The following is a 21,762-nucleotide window of genomic DNA, read 5'->3' as shown; positions in this document are numbered from 1 at the left end:
AAAAGTAGACTTTTGCGGGTGAAATTTGAGGAGATACCAAAGCAAAATGTTTTGATATAAATAGGGGAAGAAAGACTTGAGAAACATACAGCTATTTGCAGAATTTTCTATTTAAATGACAACTGTATATTCATATTATTTCATACACACACAAACTCCGATTTTAAAGGGGCTGAATTACAGTAACTTGAACAACTGATTATTCTGTGATGGCTGCAGAAGAGAAAAAAGTGTTTGTTTTAAAATAATTTAAATGATCATGTCAAAAAAACCAAAATGTGGAATGAATGTAAGTTGTCCTCTGAAGTTTTGGACATTGTCATGGCAGTAGGGAGTTCTCTGTCCTGTTTGTGGCAGAGGAGTTGACTTGTAGCTTAGTGTGATTTCTTAACTAGGAACAAATGTTTCACTGTTAAAATAGTGTGAAATAAAAAAAGAACTGTGTTATGATTGATCCATATTACTACCAGAGATTTGTAAATGGGTAGCAGTACTTAGCTATCTCTTTTCTACTTCAGGTTGCATTGCAGGTTGCAAGAATAATGCTTATTCTTGAATGGCACTTAAATTAATCCAAATCACATTTTGAATTCATCAGCTATTCTTGCATTTTTTTCCTCCATTGGTTTAATTTATTACCTGCTGCTTCCTTTTTTTTTTTTTTTTTTTTTTTTTTTTTTTTTTTTTTCCCCTATGAGGTAATTAGGGCAGCAGAGTAATAGTTCTGTCATGAGAAGAAACAGGCCTTTGGGAAGATGGGTTCTGGGGGCATGGAGCTGATATACATGGGGGAGATGAGCATTTACAAGCATTACAAATAGGTTTGTATGCTGGAAAATGTAGCCAAGCAGTAGTCTAAGTATGTCTGTGCTGAGGCATCTGGTGAGGGAAAGATCTTGTACAAGATGATGTTTGAAGCCTAGTTCTCCACGTGATAAAGTGATTTGGGACATGGTTTTAAAGAGTGGGAGTGAATAGCTGGATAGGGATACAGGATAATAAATTGGAGTGATTTCAGTGAGCAAAGGACTTTCTAAGGTAATGGGTGTTTTGTGGTATTAGACAGTGGGATTAACTTTCAGTGTTATGAAGCATTTGTTTTGAGTTATGATGGGTCATGAGATATTGGACCTTGAAACAATATCCGCCTACACTTTTCCCTAGTGTGAATTTTTGGCGACTAGTCCAGAACTTTGTAAAGTAAGTCCTGGAACTTGAACTAGAGTGATTTTTCAGTTACTGCCAAGATAGAAAGAAACCCCAGTTGTGTGTTTTGCTCCAGAAGCACTGGCCTCCTGTATTTTGAGGTTCTTCTGGGGAAAAAGAAGGGTGTAATGCAAGTAAAACGGTTATACTGTAAGTATTACAGTATGTCTAATTGTAGATACATTGACTGTTTTTTCTCAGTTTAAATCTGGTAATGCAGTAGTAGTTACTGGTGCTAGAACTCTGCGTGTGCAACGAATCTCCCATACATTCTTTGTGTAAGTTAATGATATTGATGTACTTATACCACAGATGAACTTGGCACTGTTTGCTGCGTAAACAGACTTCGTGCAAGTGATTTCCTGTAGTTAGATGCTCTTTTGGAACTGCTACACTGGGAACAGTCTCCATTTTGCTTTTAGGAAACTTAGTAACACTGGGATTAGCAATTTTTATGTTGGAGTCACTGTGCAGATTTTTTGGGCTTTTACTGCAGGGAAGTAATAGCTGTATAATCCTGTGAGATAAAATAGGCTTTAAAAAAAATCTGTTTTGAGTTTCATTTTCAAGTTCACATATGAGCTTTTAACGCTTCAAAAGAAGTGGGTAGTATTCCTTCCTAGCAGTGTCATGTACTTGAGTATAAGGAAAGCTATAAAAGCTGTACTTTATTGCAGTACAGAGAGAAGAATCTAGTAGTGTACGACTTGAACATAGTTTAAGCTTTGCATAGAATTTCTGCTAAAAGATACTTGAAATAAAAACCTTGTACATAGATGAGGTTATTTTTGGCCAGTGGTCTGCACATGGCCTTCTGTCTGAGGTGCTAGCAAGAAATGCTGAAGTCCCAAATGTACTTGGGAGCAGGGGAGAAAGCAGGGGGCTGTGGGGAACAAAGCTGCTTGTACAGCTCTCCCCGCTGAAACGCAGCGAAGTGCCTGAGACACAGGCTCCGACGGGCCGCCTGCAGCTCATCAGGGCCAGCCATCGAGATGGCAGCCAGCCAGAGCTTCCCTTGCTTGGGTGCCCTGGAACAAAGTGGGGGCACAGGGGTGCAGTCTGAGGTGAAGTGTGTGGAAAGGACTGATCAGAGGTATCTGTGGGTTAGGGTCTGCGTTCATTTATAACAAGGGAATCGGGTGTGTGGAGAGAGGGCAGCACGAAGGAAGGGTAGGATTCATTGATCAAACTCAAAAGGTGTGATATTTAGCAGAGCTGTGATAAGGTACTCCAGCTACATGTGTGTCTGTTGTGGATTTAGCAGGAAACCTTGTAATGCAAGCTATTTAGCATGGACGAACAGATTATATTCAAAGGTTTTGTTTTAGTTTTTGGAATTATGATTTTGGAAATGGAGGTTAGGTGTACAGTGACTGTGTTTTGTGATGGACTTCCCATGATAAATAACATAGATTACTGTTAGTCATGTTGAGCTTGGGCTTGCAACTCTGCATCTTAATCTAGATGCTACTGAGGAAGCTGAAGCATGTGTATAGAGGTATTATATGAGGGTAAATATCGCAGTTGTAAGCTTTTGGGTTTACGGACATTTAATCTGTGTGTGTGTATGTAATTACGTTTTTGAGAGGGGGCAGCAGTAAAACATCTATACCATGGGAGCTTAAGATAGTTACTATAGTTACAGCTTAGAACGTCAGTTTTATTAGTGGAGAACTGCATGAGGTCGTGATGCCAGTAGTTCTAACAGTCTGCAATAGATGACTTTGCTTCTTTTTCCTATAATACTTCTAAACTAATTTAGCTGTTAAGTGTGGAATTTATCTGAAAAGCAAGATATTAATTATAGGCAGTAGAGTTATAGTTACAAACTTCTGAATTGATGTTGAAGTTGCTTTCTAAGGAGTGTAACATTAAAATTTGATATATTTAATGATTATACTTGCTGTTACAAAAAGGATTTGCATATTTATCTGTAATGTTTGGTTATTGTATCAACTCATACACCAATTCATTTTAGTTACTAGAAAGTATTTAAGACATTTTAAGAAATAAGATTTATACATGAGAATGGATAAATTTTGTCAAGTACTGAATAAATATGATTATAGCATTAAAAATGTATCGATCTGTGATTATATGGTATCTAGTTAGGTAGAAGATTATGATTAGGGATGTTCTGACAACTACATGATAAGTTTATGGACTCAAAGGCTGAAAAAAAGAAAAAGATGGATTTGTATTACAAGAAGGGAACTTAAGCCTGTAAAATATGTTGTTAGAGGATCCTTTAAAATCCATGTTTGCAGGTGACTGTGAAATGAGTACAAAGAGGTGATAGTTGATACTAATTCTCTGAACCACCAATTGTCCCTTCTGGCAGCTGAAATTCACTGTCAGCATTAATAAAAAGTGATGTTTATCTGCAGTCAGATGCATACCAATTTCTTGTTAATTCTCTCTCTCTCTTTTGTTAGATTTTTTTTCAGTAACATGATGTAATTGATATAATTAAAAGTTGTCATAAAGTTGATTATAGTATTAATGTTTCTTTCTATTATTGATATCACTTTTAAGTGTGATGCTTCACTAAACAGTATATATAGAGTGAACAAATAAAACTAACTTCACAGCACATATTATAAAAATGTGAATGTAAGTTATTTTCTTGTTATTTAAGCCACAAAGGTTTTACGACTTTTTTTTTCCTGAAGATCCAGATTTACAGATGCACATTTTTTTTGCTAATGGAGGTGAGGAAAAATTTATTGTGATTAGTATGAAGAGTCTTTAGAGCACATGCAGTAGCTGGACTGTTCACCTTCTCACAACAAATGGAGAAATAGGTCCTTTTGGCTGCCAAATCTCCTGAAATGTTATCATGAGAGTTTGTTTTGTGTCAATGGAGTGAATATACTTCTTAATGGCTTTTTCCACACACTTTGAGTGTGTGGCTTTTTTCTTCTTTCCTCCTCTCTCCAGCTCTTACTTTCCAGTTTTGATCTTACTTGGTGCTGGAATTCTTTAGCTTTTCATTTTGATTCATAATTGTATGTAATTTCATATTCAACTTGTATGAACTCCTTTTTTGCATAGAGAGGGTGATATTTTAGATCAGCATACAATTTTAACAAGTTTCTATAATTAATGTTGTATTTTTAATAAATATACTGTCTACACCTGACTATTTGGAGAAAGTTCACTAATTTTGAGCAAACCAGAAGCAGAGGAATTTCTTGGAGGAATAAAATCTGTATCAGAGGTTTTGCAGTGTCCATGTGTATGCATACATATGTGATTTAAAATAAAATGGGATGAAGTATAATCAAAGCATGATGAATTATAAATGTAAGATCTTTATTTTTACACAAAAGAGTTGTTTAGTGAGGCAGTTCGGTTATTTCAGAGTTGTAGTATAGAGGACAACTCATACTCTTCATCAGTAAATGCACATTTTTGAAAGAATGTTTGCCAGAAGTAAATTATATTTAATTGGGAGAGAGGATTGTGGAAAAATCTAGATGTATCAGAGACAGTGGAGATACATTTTAGGCACTATGAGGATGAACTGTAGTATCTTCCTTTTGATAACTCTGCTATTATTAGAATAACTCTGTGCAAAGCTTACTAATTATGAACATTTTATACTTCGGAATAAAGAGTGTAAATCTGTTGTTTGGTTCCTACTGGCCTGCAATATACCAGACTTGAAATGAGTAACAGCTCATGACTGAGTTTTGAACTTCTCAGGTATTGAGACAATTATGTTTTAGAGAAAAAGACTTTCTTAATCTTAATTTTGTCATGTTTGCACTGTTTTTTTTAGAGGTGATTTTGAGGATGCTCAGAATGTGAGTGCGTAGGTTAACCAAAGATAGATAATACATGTATATACATACATGCGGTGCTCCTACTATTATATTCCATTTTGTTTCTTAGATGGTTGTTTCTTAGAGTAGATACAGTCTTAAGACTATTTTTCATATCTTTCTGCTGAGCACAATAGCAGAAGACATGTCTCTTCAAGAAGGTATTTGCTTATGAAGAGAATAGCACTAATTGTAAGACCACATCTACAAAGACAAAAAGCTCCCCATAATTCAGGATTTATGTGGCTTCATTTGAAGAAAATAACTTGTTATTAATGTGATTTGATGAAGGACTGAAAGGGAATATCCTGAGATGGCCACATTGAAGAAGTGAGGATTTTGAGATAGATGTTCTAAAATCATCAGTGGTTTTGTATAAAACTATATTTGAAGCATTTTTGTGTTCTTTTGAATTCAACATTCCTGATTCATCACAAGGTTCATCTACTCTAACTCCTTCCTTCCCCCTCCAGCCTTTTCCTCCCTTGTAATCCAATGAAGTAAACAGGAGATGCACCAAGTAATATAAAAAGCCAAAATATGCTTACATTCTGAAGCTGAGGATAGTTTAGATGAGATTACCTTGCAAGAAACTGCATTGTTAGACCCCCCCCCCCCCAAAAAAAGCCCCCCCCCAATCAAACTAACCCTAAAAATGCACAGCAACAAGGGATTTAGGAACCCAGTTGAAAATGTCACTGGTTAAATTCTACTGGTATTTTCAATTGGACCTTAAATCAGCTTAATGCACTGTTTGAGGTATGAAGAAATGCCATTTCCTGTAGAAGGACTACTAATATGCTGTATTTGTGCATGTGCGTACTTGCAGAGACACTGAGACACAAATTTGGGCAGTGCAACCAATTCCCAGCTTTTTATTTGCTTTCCTAATACAAATGCTCTTTGGGAGAGTGGAAAAATGTGATTTTCAGAATATTCGTGGATGTTTGTCATTTACCAAGATGAATCTGTGGATGAATATAGTGAGACAGTATGATAAGAGAGGAATTCATTTAGATGTTTACAGATGGCAGAAGATACTCTAAACAATAGCATTTTATTGTCTAAAGCTTTAAAAATGTTTTAGGGGAATACAGTGCTACTTTCATATCTGCACTGTTTTGACTGCTGTACAGAGTACAAAGAATACCAAATTTATGTTGGGAGCCTGAGGGCATGGGTCAAGAGACAGAGAAAGCAGTCTGCTGGTTTGGCATTTGCCCAGTGAATCAGCTCTTGTTACTGGAGGACCTTTTGCAGGTTAACTATCTCTTGATGTCCACATCCTGTTGTCAGGTGCATCTTTTTCTTCATGTGTGTTAAGCGGCACAAATTTTGTCTGTCTTTTTGACTGTCCAAGTAGATAACGCTTTGTTAAACATGGCAATTCTTCAGTATTATGTGTAATGATGTAAGCACGCAGGGTGTGCACGGCAAAACAGAGAAGGCCAACAGAATATTTTGATGAAATTGCTACCAGAAAGAGGAAATTGTTTCTGCTCTGAGTAGGGAGTGAGAGCAGTGGGCGTGATGAGTGCCTTCATTGTATATCTTAAGTTTGGTAGAAACAAGTCTTTGGCTACCTTAGTTAGGGGAAATTAGTAGACTATAAGCTTTCTGCTGTTTGCACCCTTTTACTTATTGACTATGCAAAATCTAAATTTCTGATAACTAAAATTCTTTACCTGACAACTAAAATTTTGTTGTACATTATTCCATATCTTTTCCCACATTCTTCCTCCCTTCTTCTGTGAGGCACTTTTGTATGTTTATTCACACCCTGAGAGGGAATTCTTGTTTAAACACAAAGGTCAGAGAAACTGGTTGAGTGGTACTCATTACCATCCAGGATCTCTTCCTACTCTTTTTCCTCTGTGAATTATCTGTGTATGTTAAACTCTTCATTTTAAGAGGTTTTGCTCACATTTGACCATATATTGAAGAGTGAGGAAAATACAGAATGAGAAAGCTATTTTCAGTGAAGTGTCGTGGAAAAATGGCCTGTTACTTAGCGTATCTCTCCCTATATGGATTTGGAAGCTTATCTTCTATTCTTGCCAAGAATTGAATTTTACTCTTCTTGCGTTTGCTAGTCTAAATAATTGTAAAATGTGACGTGGATCCTCTTTTGGCTTGCTCATCAATAAAAATGCTTCAAGCACTATTGGAGTGCCTAGATCAGAATACCTGCTGATCAGAGTGCCTGTAAAACAGTTACAGTTAGTGGTTTCTGAATTGGAAAGAGCTGGGTTGGCTTTCAGATGGCAGACTGATTATACATATCTGATAGTTTAGAAATTCAACAAAATAAAAACCAAAGCATTCTTCCATTTCAAGTTTGTGTAAAACTATGACCATTTAGGAAGGGAGGCAGGGAAGAAACTGATAGTGGTGGGTTTTGTTTGAATTTTTAACTTTATATCTTGCACTGCTTTTCAAATCAGAAAATGCTTCAGTTCTTGAAAAATAACTTAGCCAGATCAGTTTTGTTTTCATGGCACACTTATAACACTCAATTTTATATTTGTTATCGAGAAATATGGTCTTTGCTAATCCTATAAACCAAACTATTAATTTAGAGTTTATGTTCTATTGCAGTTTCCAGAGTGTGGTTTTTTTGGCATGTACGACAAAATTCTCCTCTTCCGTCATGACCTGAACTCAGATAATATTTTGCAACGGATCACGTCAGCAGAAGAAATACATGAGGGAGATCTTGTTGAAGTTGTTCTCTCTGGTAAGTATTGTTGTAATAATGCTGTATTCAGTAATTAAAAAAAAAGTAGGTATTTGTTTAGAAGTTATGAGGCTTTGAGCTCGTTGACTGAACAGTCGTATCTGGTCACTGTTTTGTGAGGAGAGAGATTTGCAAGAAAATCCAAGTGGCACTGATGCTTCAGTAAAGAGATTTGTATTGTTTCATTATTGTATTTTAATCTTTAGATTTATTAATTATTGAAGCTGATTGTAGATAGGATTTAGGACTAGCTCTTCCAAGCCCACCTCTTTTTTTTCCCACTAAATCTGTCTCTCTTGTTCTGCAACTTCTGCTGTTTATGATTTATACTATTAAAAAGCTTTACATAAATGTATTTGCTGAATCGTTGCTGTAAGGACAATCTTAAAAATTACTGCAGTGTTTGTAAGCAGTTTCTTTCAAGTGATCAAGTCCTTAGCAGTGGTGGTGATTTAACAACATGTCTTCAGTAAAAGAGAAGAAAAAAGCCACCCTAACTTGATTATAGTCTTGGATTCTATAGATTTCACTAATCCTTGTTGACGTCAACCAAAAGCCAGCAGTAGATAACTAGTTAGCGAAACTAGAAATAAAAGCTGCACTAATGCTGAGCAGGTCTTTGGAAGCTAATTACCAAATAGATCCTGGCTTCTAGAAAGACAGATCTCTTGGCTGTCATGGGATTAAATTTGTAATTTGGATCAATAAATTATGATTTTCAGAGTCATAGGCCAAGTTCTGGAATGCATTGCATGACCTACTGTCCTAAGGATGTTTAGGGTATTCAGTAATAGATTGTCTTGGTTTGAGCTTTTTATTGCTTCCAGCTAATGGCACATTTGGAAAATCTGATATGTGCATGTGCATTTAGGTTTGAAAACAATTTCAAAAGAGGCAACTTTGTCTTTTCAGCATTTTAGAACAGCTGTAAGTTCTTTAGTATAATGCTTCTACTGGAATCAACCCCAAGGCAGGTACCCCTTGTTGTCAGTCTGACACTTTCCTTATCAACAAAGGCAGACCACCAGAAACAAAGGCATTTGATAACTCATAAATCTCTTTCACTGGAATTTTAAAATGAGACATAGGAACCTGAAAATGAAATGTTAGTATATGGTTTGTTTATGTTAGTATATGTCAAATTCAATCTAGTGAGCATACTGAAGAAGTCCTTTAAAAGATAAAAATCTAATTTGCCACACTGTCTTTTGTTTAAAAATTTTGCAGCCTACAAACAACTTAAAAATTAGATTGTTTCGTCAAATGTTTACCTATAAGCTGATCTTAACAAAAGCTTTCTGATTTTCTTTCGTGGCTTGGTGAGGTTCTCAACATGAAAGAAAAAAACCCTTAGGGCTGGCTATTTTGTTGTGAGTTGCACTGTTTACTGGTTGTTGTGGCTGTTAGCCTACAGAGTCCAATTATTTGTTCCTCAATAAAAAAAGCTTACTAAAAATTGTGCGATCTTCTAAGTATGTATTTAAATGGTGTACAATGTAACACTAATGTTTAAACAGCTCAAGTAATGTTCTTTGAATCTGCTTTTTTAAAAATAGCATATTCTTTCCATAAGTCCTTGTTGATCTTATGGCAAGCAATGTAACTTATGTAATTTTTTAAAAGCTTTGGCTACAGTTGAGGATTTCCAGATTCGTCCTCATGCACTTTATGTGCATTCCTACAAGGCTCCTACTTTTTGTGACTACTGTGGAGAGATGCTTTGGGGTTTGGTACGACAAGGATTAAAATGTGAAGGTAAGTCTGTTTATGATTTCTAGTGTATTTTTCTGTGTGTGTGTGTATTTATATCAGATGTGGAAGAAGAAATTGTATTTCATTTGATATGTTAGCATGTAATAAATACAGCATTGGTAGTATGAGAAAGGTCTGTGTTTCAGGAAACCGGAGTTCTTATCCTGGCCTTAATGCAAACTGTGTGATGTTGGGCAAATGATTTAAGACGTGCTCGTGTTTCCCACTTCTAAAAAATAGTTACCCTATGAATGTGTGCTGTTTGCACAAAGAACAATATTTTGGAGGGAATCCCAGAGGGGAATCCCTTTCCTTATGGCCTCCATCCAGCTGGACTGTGCAACATATTGCATCCTACGGTCAGGTACTAACACTGTCTGCTCACTGGCTTCCTCTTGGCATTTATGCTCCAAAGTGAGGCAGTGATGAAAACCTCCTAGCGGGAAGAGAAGTGAGGACAAAAATCAGCAGCTTCTGTCTTAGACCTTGTTTCTGGAGCTGGACTTACTGAAAGCCAGTATTTAGGCAAGCAATGTAAACAAAATTTTTGCTGTGAATCACATTAAGAACACTTGGAGAATTCAAACAGAATACTTTTTCTGTCTTTACTATTTTCCTGGGTTAAATTTTTAACTATTTATCAAAATACAAGTACTACTTAAATACTATGTTTGTTGCTTTAAATGTGCTTGGATTCCCCCCCCCTTAAATATGTGAAATTCTTCTCTTTCAGGTTGCGGATTAAACTACCATAAGAGATGTGCCTTCAAAATCCCTAATAACTGCAGTGGAGTGAGAAAGAGGCGTTTGTCTAACGTGTCTTTACCAGGAGCAGGGCTTTCAGTTCCAAGACCAGTGCAAGCTGAATATACAGCCTCTGCCTCTGAAGAGGTATGTAGTAGGAAAGAGGGAAAAAGTATTTCTGGGTTTAAATCCTTTAACGTCTGGGGAACTAGCTAGTGTTGTTAAGTGGTTTAAAATGAGCATGAAGAGCTGAGCTTAACCATTATGATTGGGTTTTGTTCATTTTTGAAACTCCAGTGGGTCTTAGACTGTGATATTTCCTGATTACCATTATTACTATAAGAAACAAAACTGGAAGTAAATTATGACTTCTGTGTATAATTTTGTCATTAATCTATCACTCATGATAATGTGAACTCTGAGAACATTGGTTTAGGCAATGATAAAGTATCTTGCCTACTTTGTGATACAGATTTATTCTGTATTTACAGTATCAATATAGAATAGCAAAATAGAATACAGTGTCAATATATACTTGGCTGAAACGGTACAAGTTGTATGCTTTTATGCTGGGAGGAGAGGAAGTTCATGGTACGTTAAGCTTTTTGAAAAGTTAAAAGCCGTATTGAAGAGGGTATAGGGGACAAAGGGTTTGCAGTAGAAATATCATCCATGTTAGTTTTTTGTTATAATGATTGTTATGATTGCTGAGAGGTTATCGGATATACCACAACTATATAGAGCGTAACAAAGGACAAATAGTTATTAGATCAGTTTGTTTCATAGCCACTTTTACCATGGGGTAAAAGCAATGTTACTGATGGTCTTTCCTGCTTATTTAAATTTCTATTTTATAGTCCAGTAAATTCTTTTATTCCTACTCACCATAATTTAAATCATAAATTACGTAGATCATGTAATTCAAGAACATCATATTTTTTAGCCAAAGTCTAAGAAGCCTTGTCTTGAGTCATGAAAAATAGTCATTCTGATGCTTTGTAACTATTGCTAAGATTTCTTCAGTAAGGGTAGAACAGTAAATACTACTTCTTCCATACAATTGCCTATTTATTTTTACATGCCTATTTAATACCTGTTTGCCTTTTGTTTGCTATCTTGTTTGCAATACTTGACATAAATTTTCAATAATACCTTACCAGATTTGCAATTCCTCTTTCTTTCGGTAGTCTTGCAATGCTTTAGATCAATGTGCAATTCTTTACCATTTTCTATAATCTAAGTAACTGTAAATTTATTCTGCTGAATGTACAGTAAGACATGCAGTGTTAGTTTTGGTCTTAATTTCCAAAATTTTTGTTTCAGATTAAGTTAAAACATTTTTTTTAATTTCCAAAATTTGTCTTTGGTTTTCTGAAATTTTTTGCCTAGATTAGTAAATTATCCAAAGCACTCTGTTCATTAAAAATTGCTAGCATGATGTAATGATTGTTTGGTTTTTTTTTGCCTACTACAGTGTTTTCCGTTTCTGCCCCTGTACATGGGTCCATATTTGCTGTCTGCATGTTTCACCAGGCTTCTAAAGATAAGAGTGAATTTTAGCCTTGTTTTTTTGGCATTTTTAGTTCATATGGAAATAAAGAATCATACCTACTTTCCTGCACTTCACAAGGCTCTTCTGCCTTTTTTTTGTTGTTGATTTTAGAGTGGGTCTTTTTGTATGTTATCAGAATGTTCTCTTAAAGCTTCTTGGCCAGGTTCCTTCCATATCCGGTCATTTTCTCAGCCAACACCCCCCAAAAACCACCACACACATTTTTTTTTTCTAAATTGAAACTGTTTTGGTGCAAGTCCTTTATGCCTTTTTTTATTCCAGCGCTGCTGCCCAGAACCTAGTAAACGAATTCCCTCCTGGAGTGGCCGCCCCATCTGGATGGAGAAGATGGTGCTTTGCAGAGTGAAGGTTCCACACACCTTTGCTGTTCATTCTTATACTCGTCCTACTATATGCCAGTATTGTAAAAGGCTGCTCAAGGGCCTTTTCCGCCAAGGAATGCAGTGTAAAGGTACACGTTTAGTTTTCTGCCACAGTGATGAATTTCTGTAACGGTCTGATATTTAAAGCTGATTTAAAGTTGCATTTTGATTCCTAAAGACTAATGCACTGCAAAATAGAGCAGTGTAATTTTAAAAAGAATTGCATATTTTTAAGATAATTACAATGCTCATCTTTTTCATTTTTGTAGACTGTGCATTTTTGTTTATGCAGAATGAGACCTAATTACACACAGATTTGGGAACACTGTAATGGCAGCAGGAATTTAACAATTATTACTATGGCAAATAGATCTTGTAGACTGCATTACCAACAAATTTATAAGGTTTTGTTATATTATGCTATTATAGAAATACTAATTATTACTTTTAAAAGAATTTAAATATTGGTGCCTTTCCTGAACTTGCTTGGATGCCATCAGGTGCATGTTTTATATCTAGGTTATGTTAAGATGAGTGATTTCAGTTCTTGGAGCTATTCCATAGTCATCAGGACGTAATTATCACATTGTGATCTTCTTTTGGCTGTCTATTACTGGGCAAAGTAGCTGAGAGCACAACTGACAGAGGCAGTGAGTAGGTGTAGCAGTTCGCACAGCAGTGTCTGGACTCTGCTTAGAACTTCTGAGAACCTTGTTGGATGTTGCGAGGGCACTCTGAAGAACTAGAGGGTGCATGCTGTGGACAAGAAAGGAACGCTAGGTAAGGACAGCTACAGGATGCCTTAGTTTCTTCTGGGAAGCTCTAGCTAGGTGTAGTTGCTGTTAAGGAGCTCTGTTGTGCCTGGTCAGAGGGAGTTGGGGCCTTTGTTCCAGCTGATCCCTGATTCGGGTTGGTTGGGCCACCCTGTGAGTCAGTGCTAGGGAGAGGCCTACATAAGAGCCAGGCCTAGAGCACAGCTGACAGAGGCAGTGAACAAATGCAGCAGTTCACACAGAAAGGCACAAAGAAGGGGTCTTTGTCTCTGGTCATAGTAGCATACGCTTCCTCAGATACAGTTACGACCTGCCACAGAGCATGTTCCCCAGTAGCTATTAGAGTTGCTGCTTCAGCTATGTTGGAGGCTTCCACTCAGACAGACCTTTTGATGTAGCTCTGCAGATCTCAGGCTGCAGGGAGTGCCTGAGGTCCCTCTGTGAGGCTGGGGCTGAGTCATCTTTTCTGCAGAAAGTGTGGTGCTGTTGATGAGTTGTGTCACCAGGTAAAGGAGTAACGAGAGGAGGTAAGCAGGCTGTGTAGCAGCTGAGAAGATGACAGAGAGAGAGAGATAGGATGTTCTCAGAGATTGTACACCTTCAAGAGTCTCTCTCGTCCTGCCCCCATGCCGTGGAGATGCAGGTAGGCTCTGTGCTGTATGGAACAGTAAGTCATAACTATAGAAGATAAAGGCTGGAAACTGGTCATTTCTCATATGAAGAGTGCTCCCCCTGAAACCTTGCAGTTGATGAACAGGTTCAGTGCCCTCTAGACTGAGGAGGAACTGGGCATGGCTTCAAGTGAAGTAACTGAGCTGACACATCCTGTGCCACACAGGAACACTCAGAAGTAGAACGTGATTGTTGTGGATGACTCCTTGCTGCAGGGGACAGAGGCACCCACCTACTGACCTGACCTCTTGTCAAGAGAGGTTTGTTGCCTGCCAGGGGTGAATCTGATATGTCATGAAAAGACTGAGGCTTATCCATCCATCCAGCTGTTCCCCCCTGCTGCTCTCCCATGTGAGTACCAGTGATACCAAGACAACTTGGAAAGTACCACACAGGATTTCAGCGCTCTAGGGATGGAGGGTCAGAGGTCTGGGGGCCCAGACTATTTTCTCCTTGATCCTGCCAGTGAGGGGGAAGGATGGAAGAGTAGACGGATATTGCAGGTATCTGGCTACACTGCTGGTGTTGGCAACACCAGAGTTTTGGTTTCTATGACCATATTTGAAAATTGACAACTGATTGGGAGAGATGAGATCCACTTCACTAAACACGTCTGTTGGTGTTTCTACCAACAGGTTAGCCAACCTGGTAAGAAGGACCCTAAAATGGGAAAGACAGGGGAAGGAGAAAGTTATAGAAACCATGCAGGAAGCAAAACAGGGCTCAAGTGGGGATACGTCAAGCAGCTGCATGCAGCTAAGGAAGTACTTACAAGACAAGACTATGGGGAATCCTCTTGTACTCCTTGTGAGAAATGAGCATGTTTGAATAACTCTCTGAAATGCCTGTACACAAATGCATGTGGTGTGGGGAATAAACAGGAAGAATTAGAGCTCTGTGTGAAGTCACAGGGCCATGATCTCATTGCAGTTAGAGACATGCTGGGATAGCTTGCATGACTGGAATACTGCCATGGATGGCTACAAACTCTTCAGGAAGGACAGGCCAGGAAGGCGAGGTAGAGGAGTTGCCTCTGCATGAAAGAGCAACTGGAATGTATCAAGCTCTTCCTAGGGGTGGATGAAGAGTGAGCCCAAAGCTTATGGGTGAGGATTAAATGGCAGGCTAACATGGATGACGGAGTTGGGGTGTTTGCTACAGGCCACCTGCTCAGGAAGAGGAAGTCAAGGTATTCTACTGACAGCTGGAAGTAGCCTCATGATCACAGGTGCTGGTTCTTATGGGAGACTTTAACCATCCATATGTCTGTTGGAGAAACAAGAGAGCAGGGCACAAGTAGTTCAGGAGGTTCCTACAGAGCATTGATGATGACTTTTTGACACAGGTGTTAGAGAAGCCAGCTAAAGAGGAGAGGTGTGCTGGTGGACCTTATACAGCAAGAAGTATTAGTATCAAAGGGAAGACTAGGAAAAATATGGACCCACTACTGAAAGGGGCGGGGGCTCTGATGATGAAGGATACATAGAAGGCAGTGGTATTGAATGCCTTCTTTGCTTCAGTCTGTACTGCTGAGGCCAGCCCTCAGATATCCCAAGCCCTGGAGACAAGAGAGAAGGTCTAGAGAAAGGAGGACTTTGCCTTGGTGGAGGAGGGTTAGACTGGAGATCATGTAGGCAAACTCGACAGCCACAAATCCGTGGGTCCTTATGGGATACTGAGAGAGCTAGTGATATTCTTGCTAGGCCACTCTGCACCTTCTTTGAAAGGTCATGGAGAGCAGGAGAGGTGTCTGAGGACTGGAAGAAAGCCAGTGTCACTCCACTCTTCAAAAAGGGTGAGAAGGAGGACTCAGGAAACTACCATCCAGTCAGTCTCGCCTCCATCCTTGGAAAGATAATGGAACAGCTCATCCTAGGTGGCATCTCTAAGCATGCAGAGGAACAGAAGGTGATCAGGAGTAGCCAGCATGGATTCCCCAAGGGGAAATCATGCTTCACCAATGTCACAGCCTTCTCTGATGAAATGACTGGCTGGGTAGAGCAGTGTGGATGATGCCTCCCTTGACTTCAGCAAGGCCTTTGACACTGTCTCCTGCAACGTCCTCCTAGGCAAGATGAGAAAGCATGGGTGAGATGAGTGGACAGTGAGGTGGCCTGAGAACTGGCTGAATGGCAGAAGAGCTCAGAGGGTTGTGATCAGTGATGGAGGCCTGTAGCTAGCACTATCCCCCAGGGGACAGGACAGGGTCCAGTCTTGTTCAACTCTGTCCCTGCCTCCAATTCACTGATGAATGAGTGCTGCTTCAGCAAATTGGCTGATAGCGTACAAAACTGGGAGGAGTGGCTGACACACCAGAGGGCTGTGCTGCCACTGAGAGGGACCTTGGTGGGTTGGAAAGATGGGCTGGGAGGAACCTCCTGAAGTTCAACAAGGAGAAAGGCCAAGTTCTACACCCCTACGGAGCAGTAACGCCATGCAGCAGTACAGGCTGGGGGCCAAGGTGCTGCAAAGCAGCTCTGCAGGAAAGCCCTGGGGCTCCTGCTGGGCAACAAGTTGACCAGGAGCCTGCACTGCACCCTTGTGGCCAAGGCCAGCAGTAGCCTGGGCTGTCTTGGCAGGAGCATTGCCAGTAGGTGGAGGGAGGATATCCTTCTCAGCCCTGGGGAGAGTTGCATCCAGCGCTGGGCTCCCCTGCACAAGAGAGCTGTGGAGCTCCTGGAGCGTGTCCAGGAAAGGGCTACGAAGATGCTGAAGGCTCTGCAGTATGTCTTCTGTGAGGAAAGGCTGAGAGCTGGGGCTGTTCATCCTGGGGAAGAGAAGCCTGAGGTGGAAGCAAGCGCTCTGAAGGGAGGATGTCAAGAAGATGGGGCCAGACTCTTTTCAGTGGTGCCCAGTGACAAGACAAAAGGCAACAGGGCACAAACTGAAACACAGGCAATTCTGTTGGAAGCTAAGAAAAACTCTTTTTGTGGTGAGGGTGTCTGATCACTGGCACAGGCTGGCCAAACAGGTTGTGGAGTCTCTTTTCTTGGAGATATTCAAAAGTTGTCTGGACACAATACTTGGAAACATGCTCTAGATGACCCTACTTGAGCAGGGGGATTAGACTAGATGATTTGCCGAGACCTCAACCATTCTGTGATTCTGTGACAGTACAGATCTGTCTGCCTTGCTGCAGAAAATATTTTTTAATATTAATAGTCTAAATATTAATGTGGAAAGGACTTTTCATTTCTCTCCTATATGAGAAGTCAAATGTGAGCTAAACTGCCAAAGGTATTGAAAGAGGTTGCCTAATACTTTTACAGTTTTCTTCAATAAAAGAGATCAACTTTTTATTGACTAGGAAGTATTTATGTTTTGTGTAAGAAAGATAACTAATAGTTTTGCCTTTCATTTTGTTTGTATTAGTTTGCAGTTTTTGTAGTCTGCTTGAAGTCTGCATCCTAAACTCTTCTAGATTTTTCAGTCAGTCCATTGGTTGGATACATGTGATACATAATCAAATAATGAAGCCTAAAAGAGATATTTGGCAATTTTAACTTACAAATGCTACTACCTGCTTACAGTTATTTGGATTGTATATCCACCTGATAAATGGAATTTCCCCACTTCACTTCCCTGAAAGTGAATGGCACTGCGTGAAAATGGTGTGCCTGTATAGAAGAGGAGTCTAGAGAAGTGTTAATTGTAGACACAGAAGAACAGACATAAGTATATTAACAGGTCTTTGTTTATGCAGTATGATCCTGTGTATTTTTTAGTATTCCAGGAACTGGTACAATCAAAATGTGTAGAAGGTGTTAGTATGAGAACGTTCTTCATGCTTCCCTCCAGCTTTCTTGTATGTATTCCCAAACCTTGGGGTCTTTCAGCTGTCCTATGTTCCTGAGCTCCTGTAAGAACCTTGGATTTCTTGAATTCAGCCAAGCTTCCATTTGGATTCTGAGTTGATCTTTGGGATGCTTAGGCTATATTTATATTTATATTAACATATACATTTATATTAATATATTAACATAGTTAAATGTTCCCAGGAACATTCCTGGACACTGAGGCCAACTGAGATAAAATTGCCTGTGCTTATGCACAGACTTTCTTAGCCTCCTAACCTGTGTGGCTGTAGGTAAACTACCTGTTTGGAACTTTTCCATGGAATGCTCCAATTCATCAACCAGGCCTGGGAACAGTTTTGGATTGTGCTAATGCCACTGTGGGCCAAGAGCATGCCAGGGGTGGTTTTAACAGTTTGCTGGAGTAACATTGCACTGTGGTGCCCAGAAATGCTTCTGTATACAGTTTAATTTATTAGTGTTGACTCACTCTAAATCTTACCAGCTGCCTGGTTGAATATGAAAATTGTTACCTCTGTTTCTTCCACACCCCTTAACAGCAGTGAAATAACCATATTCCATAATTTGGATGGAAAACAACACTAGAAAAGGCAGATTATCAATCTTCTTGGATGCTTGCTCTTTGGCACTAAGAAGCTAAACAGGACTGTAGCTGGCTCCAAGACTTGGCTACTTACTCCACTACTGAAAATGGGGAAGATAGTGACTTTTCTTTTAATTGGACTGAAAAGCGCAATGAACTTTATTTGAAGGGTAAAAAGCAGAAAGGGGCTAATTATCAAAACAGTTGTGGAGACAGTAGGGAGTTTTGAATTCCTGGTGTTTATATAGAGCTGAAGAATACAGTAGTGGTGCTATTAAAAGCAAACCTATAATGCTAGTGTTGTGTGCTAGACTTAATAGGCTTCATCTGATACCTTGAATGTAGAAATGGTGCATGCACATCCAAGTTTATTCCATCATCATGTCAAGCCAGATCTGGTCATGTGTTATTCTGTCCACTTTGTGTCCAAGGAAATTTAGCCAGGCAGAAACGGATAGTCAGATCTCTAATCTGAAGGATCAGAGAGCTGAACTTTGGGATTAACTGCAGAACATAATTGCTCCACTTGTGGTTCTGATGGCTGCAAGTCTAAGGCAACAGGTGGTGAAAAATGATAGAAATGAGAAATTTAGATTATATAATGATAGAAAAAAGGGTGTGGAACAGACAGAGGATGGGAAAAAATGACAACATAATGGAAAAAAGTCTTTATAGACAAAGCTAGAAAAATAGAAAATGTTTTGTACTGGAAAGGGAAGTGCTGACATAATAAATAGTGGTGGGGCAAATTGGCATGTGACATCCAGACAAGATTGTAGATTTCCTGCTGGAGGTCACCTTGTTGATGCTGTTACACATCAATTCATAAATCTGGGCAAGAGCATGTGATGGAAGTACTGAATGATAATATTAATGTCTACTTTAGTAGGAATCAAATTGTGTTATCATGCTCTTCTATTTTAGATTGCAGATTCAATTGTCACAAACGTTGTGCATCTAAAGTGCCTAAAGACTGTCTTGGAGAGGTGATTTTCAATGGAGGTAAGATGGGAAACATGCTTTCAATTACTGACAAATCTTTGGAGGTTAACAAGATTCATCAACTGTTGATTCCTTCATCTTTGAGTACTTTAAAGCTTTTATTTTACTTTTTCCTTTTTTCCTCTGAGATAACTGAGATTGACTAAAACTTACATACTCTGACTTGAAATTTATTTAATCAGTCTTGGCAAGAACAGTATGCTTTGCTTGAGATTGCTCATGGGAAAACAGAAGTTGAGAAGACTTTAATGTACAAAAATGGATGTGTGTTGTGCTCAATCTTCTCATTATTCACCGTGAAATATATGAAATATATATATTTTTAAATCTTAGTGTCTGAAGTCAAGCACTGTTCCATTCTCATATTCGTGATTTTTAGTGGCCAGAGAGCACAGCTGTCTGTAAAGAGTGTCTGTAAAGTTTTTTTTTTTTTCTTTTTTCTTTTTTTTTTTTTGGAAACTTTAAATTAGTAGGGCTGTTTTCTGAATAGACTGTGAGGAATGAAAGAAGAAAGTGGGGAACAGTGCGTGAAAGACAGTTTTGGGTCTCATTCTTCTAAATTTTAGACCAGTGTTGCCCAAAATTTTGATCCTTGGCATGTATGCTTTTTGGGGAGTAAATTTGATGGCATCCAGCAGATCACACCAAACTGAGCAGCTTGGACCAGAGGCCAGGGCGGCAGCCCTTTTAGCCTCTAAATCTAATGCACAGCATATCCTATCCTTTCATGCCTTCCTTCTCCAGTTGCAAGACTCTTTCCTGGATCTTGAGGTTGGTAGCCACAAAAAAATGGTTGGTGCTGGTAGTTGTTGCTGCTGTAGCATGCTTTTCCACTGTACTTCTTGTGGTGATAGAGTGCTAAGGCATATAATTTGGAAACTGCTGTTTAAATTATTCTTCCTTTGGTGGACATGAGGATGAGAGGAAGAACAAAAAATAACCCAATGCTTAACTTGAACTCTTTTCAGATCAAAAAAAAAAAAAAAAAGGCGGGGGGGGAGCAAGTGAGAACTGTTTGTATCTTTTGATTCTTTATTTTCTACAGTGCAAGTTGTATAGCTTGTGGCAACTTTCAGTTTGTAGCAGTAGAGTTTAGATGTAGATCAGGTGAGATCTATTCTGCTCTTTTCTTCTCCTGCTATATCTCCAGCCTCCTGCTTTTTTTTTTTTTTTTTTTTTTAAACCTTCTGTTATTATTATGGGTTACAAGGGCAGAGAGAGCAGAGTTAGGTTTCTGTTGATGGAGAGTTCTACTTACACAGGAGTAATTTTCCTCTGGGTTTGGATTGTCTCTAGCCATAAAGAGGTCACTCTGTATTACTCAGTTGAGGAATAGAATTTCTTTGTGAGATGTGGATTTAGACCTTAAGTGTTTCACTATGATTCTTTCAATATGATTCTTGTTTTGGTCAGGTCTCCCTTGCCTTGGCATTTAGCAAATCTGAATGGATAATGTTCATTAGTGTACTCTGCATCGTTAATCAAAAAGTTGAAGATTTTGTGTATTCTTGTTTTACTTTTATGTTTACTTGCATAAGTATGAATCAAAGAAGAAATTTTATATTGGGGTGTGTGAGTGTGTGCACTTGAAACAATGTCCAACTCCCATGTTGTTTCTAGAACCTGCTAGCCCAGGCCAAGATTTGGATATGCCAATGGAAGTTGATAGCAGTGAAATGAACAGTGATGGTAGTCGGGGTCTGGATGATGTTGAAGAGCCCTCTCCTCCAGAAGACAAAATGTTTTTTATGGACCCATCTGACCTTGATGCAGACAAAGATGAAGAAGCTGTCAAAACTATTAGGTAAGTCACAGTGTGGACTTCTGTGCTCTGGACATACTTTTTTCAGTCTTAAGAAATCAAACTTTGTGCTATCCAGGAATGTTCTACTCGGTCTTTCTGCTTAAAATGTTTTTTGATTTTTTTTTTTTAAACTTAAATGCTTTGTAAATGTATTCTGTCCCAAGCAAATCTGAAATGTAAATAAATTAAAAATATAGTCTCTTCTCATGGGAAAAACTGCTGTGCTATGACTGTTATCAAAGAAATAAAACTGTTACCAAAACATGGTAAAATTAATGGCTTAGCTTAATGCTGTGACTAAGATCTTTGTAACTTACGCCTCGTTCGCTTCCTGTTGTACATGTGATTTAAAATGAATTACTGGAAATTTAAATGCTCTGATATTAACATGGTAACTTATATACCATACCCCTTGGGCAGCAGTTTGTTTAACTTGAATGTGCTTTTCTTAAGTTTTGCATCAGATAACTGTTATGTAGTTTCTTTAATTAAGTTTAGTCTCTTTGCTTTCTGTATTATTATGAATAGTATCATTCTGATTCTCTTAAGTTAATCTTAATATCACAAGAACAGCTCTACTAGGTCAAACCAAAGTCGTTTTAGCCCAGTGGCTAATAGTAAATGTGTAAAGTGATATGTAAGAAAGAAAGAGCATATAGCAGTACTTTTCCAGCTTTCTTTGATTTACAGCTTAAGGACTTTCTGAGGGTTTTTGTGTTCAATCTCTAGATAGTATTTTTCCATTGTATCTAATTGTGTTGGAACCTATTATAGTTCTTCATGTGCACAGGATCCTGTGGCAGCAAATTCAATGGTATAACTGCAATTTATGTTAAAGTATCTTTACATTCTGATCTTTGATTCTGCCTTGTGATTTCATGTGGTTACAAACCTGTGTGCTAGCAACATGTG

General features: G+C 38.6%; 1 protein-coding gene across 2 annotated transcripts in view; it reads left to right on the top strand.

Moving 5' to 3' along the window:
* Window positions 1-21,762, top strand: part of PRKD3 (protein kinase D3) — a 49,617-nt gene that overhangs the window by 9,087 nt on the left and 18,768 nt on the right. For both annotated transcript variants that reach the window (XM_062572093.1, XM_062572092.1), the window contains exons 3-8: window positions 7,632-7,770; window positions 9,394-9,525; window positions 10,256-10,413; window positions 12,101-12,290; window positions 18,969-19,046; window positions 20,667-20,850. In XM_062572093.1, the coding sequence (XP_062428077.1) occupies window positions 7,632-7,770; window positions 9,394-9,525; window positions 10,256-10,413; window positions 12,101-12,290; window positions 18,969-19,046; window positions 20,667-20,850 (881 nt within the window). The remainder of the gene's footprint in view (window positions 1-7,631; window positions 7,771-9,393; window positions 9,526-10,255; window positions 10,414-12,100; window positions 12,291-18,968; window positions 19,047-20,666; window positions 20,851-21,762) is intronic.

This window comes from Rhea pennata, chromosome 3, assembly GCF_028389875.1.
Source record: "Rhea pennata isolate bPtePen1 chromosome 3, bPtePen1.pri, whole genome shotgun sequence".
NCBI classification, from domain to species: domain Eukaryota; kingdom Metazoa; phylum Chordata; class Aves; order Rheiformes; family Rheidae; genus Rhea; species Rhea pennata.
Note: the sequence above shows the minus strand (reverse complement) of the source record. Positions and strands in the feature narration are given on the sequence as shown.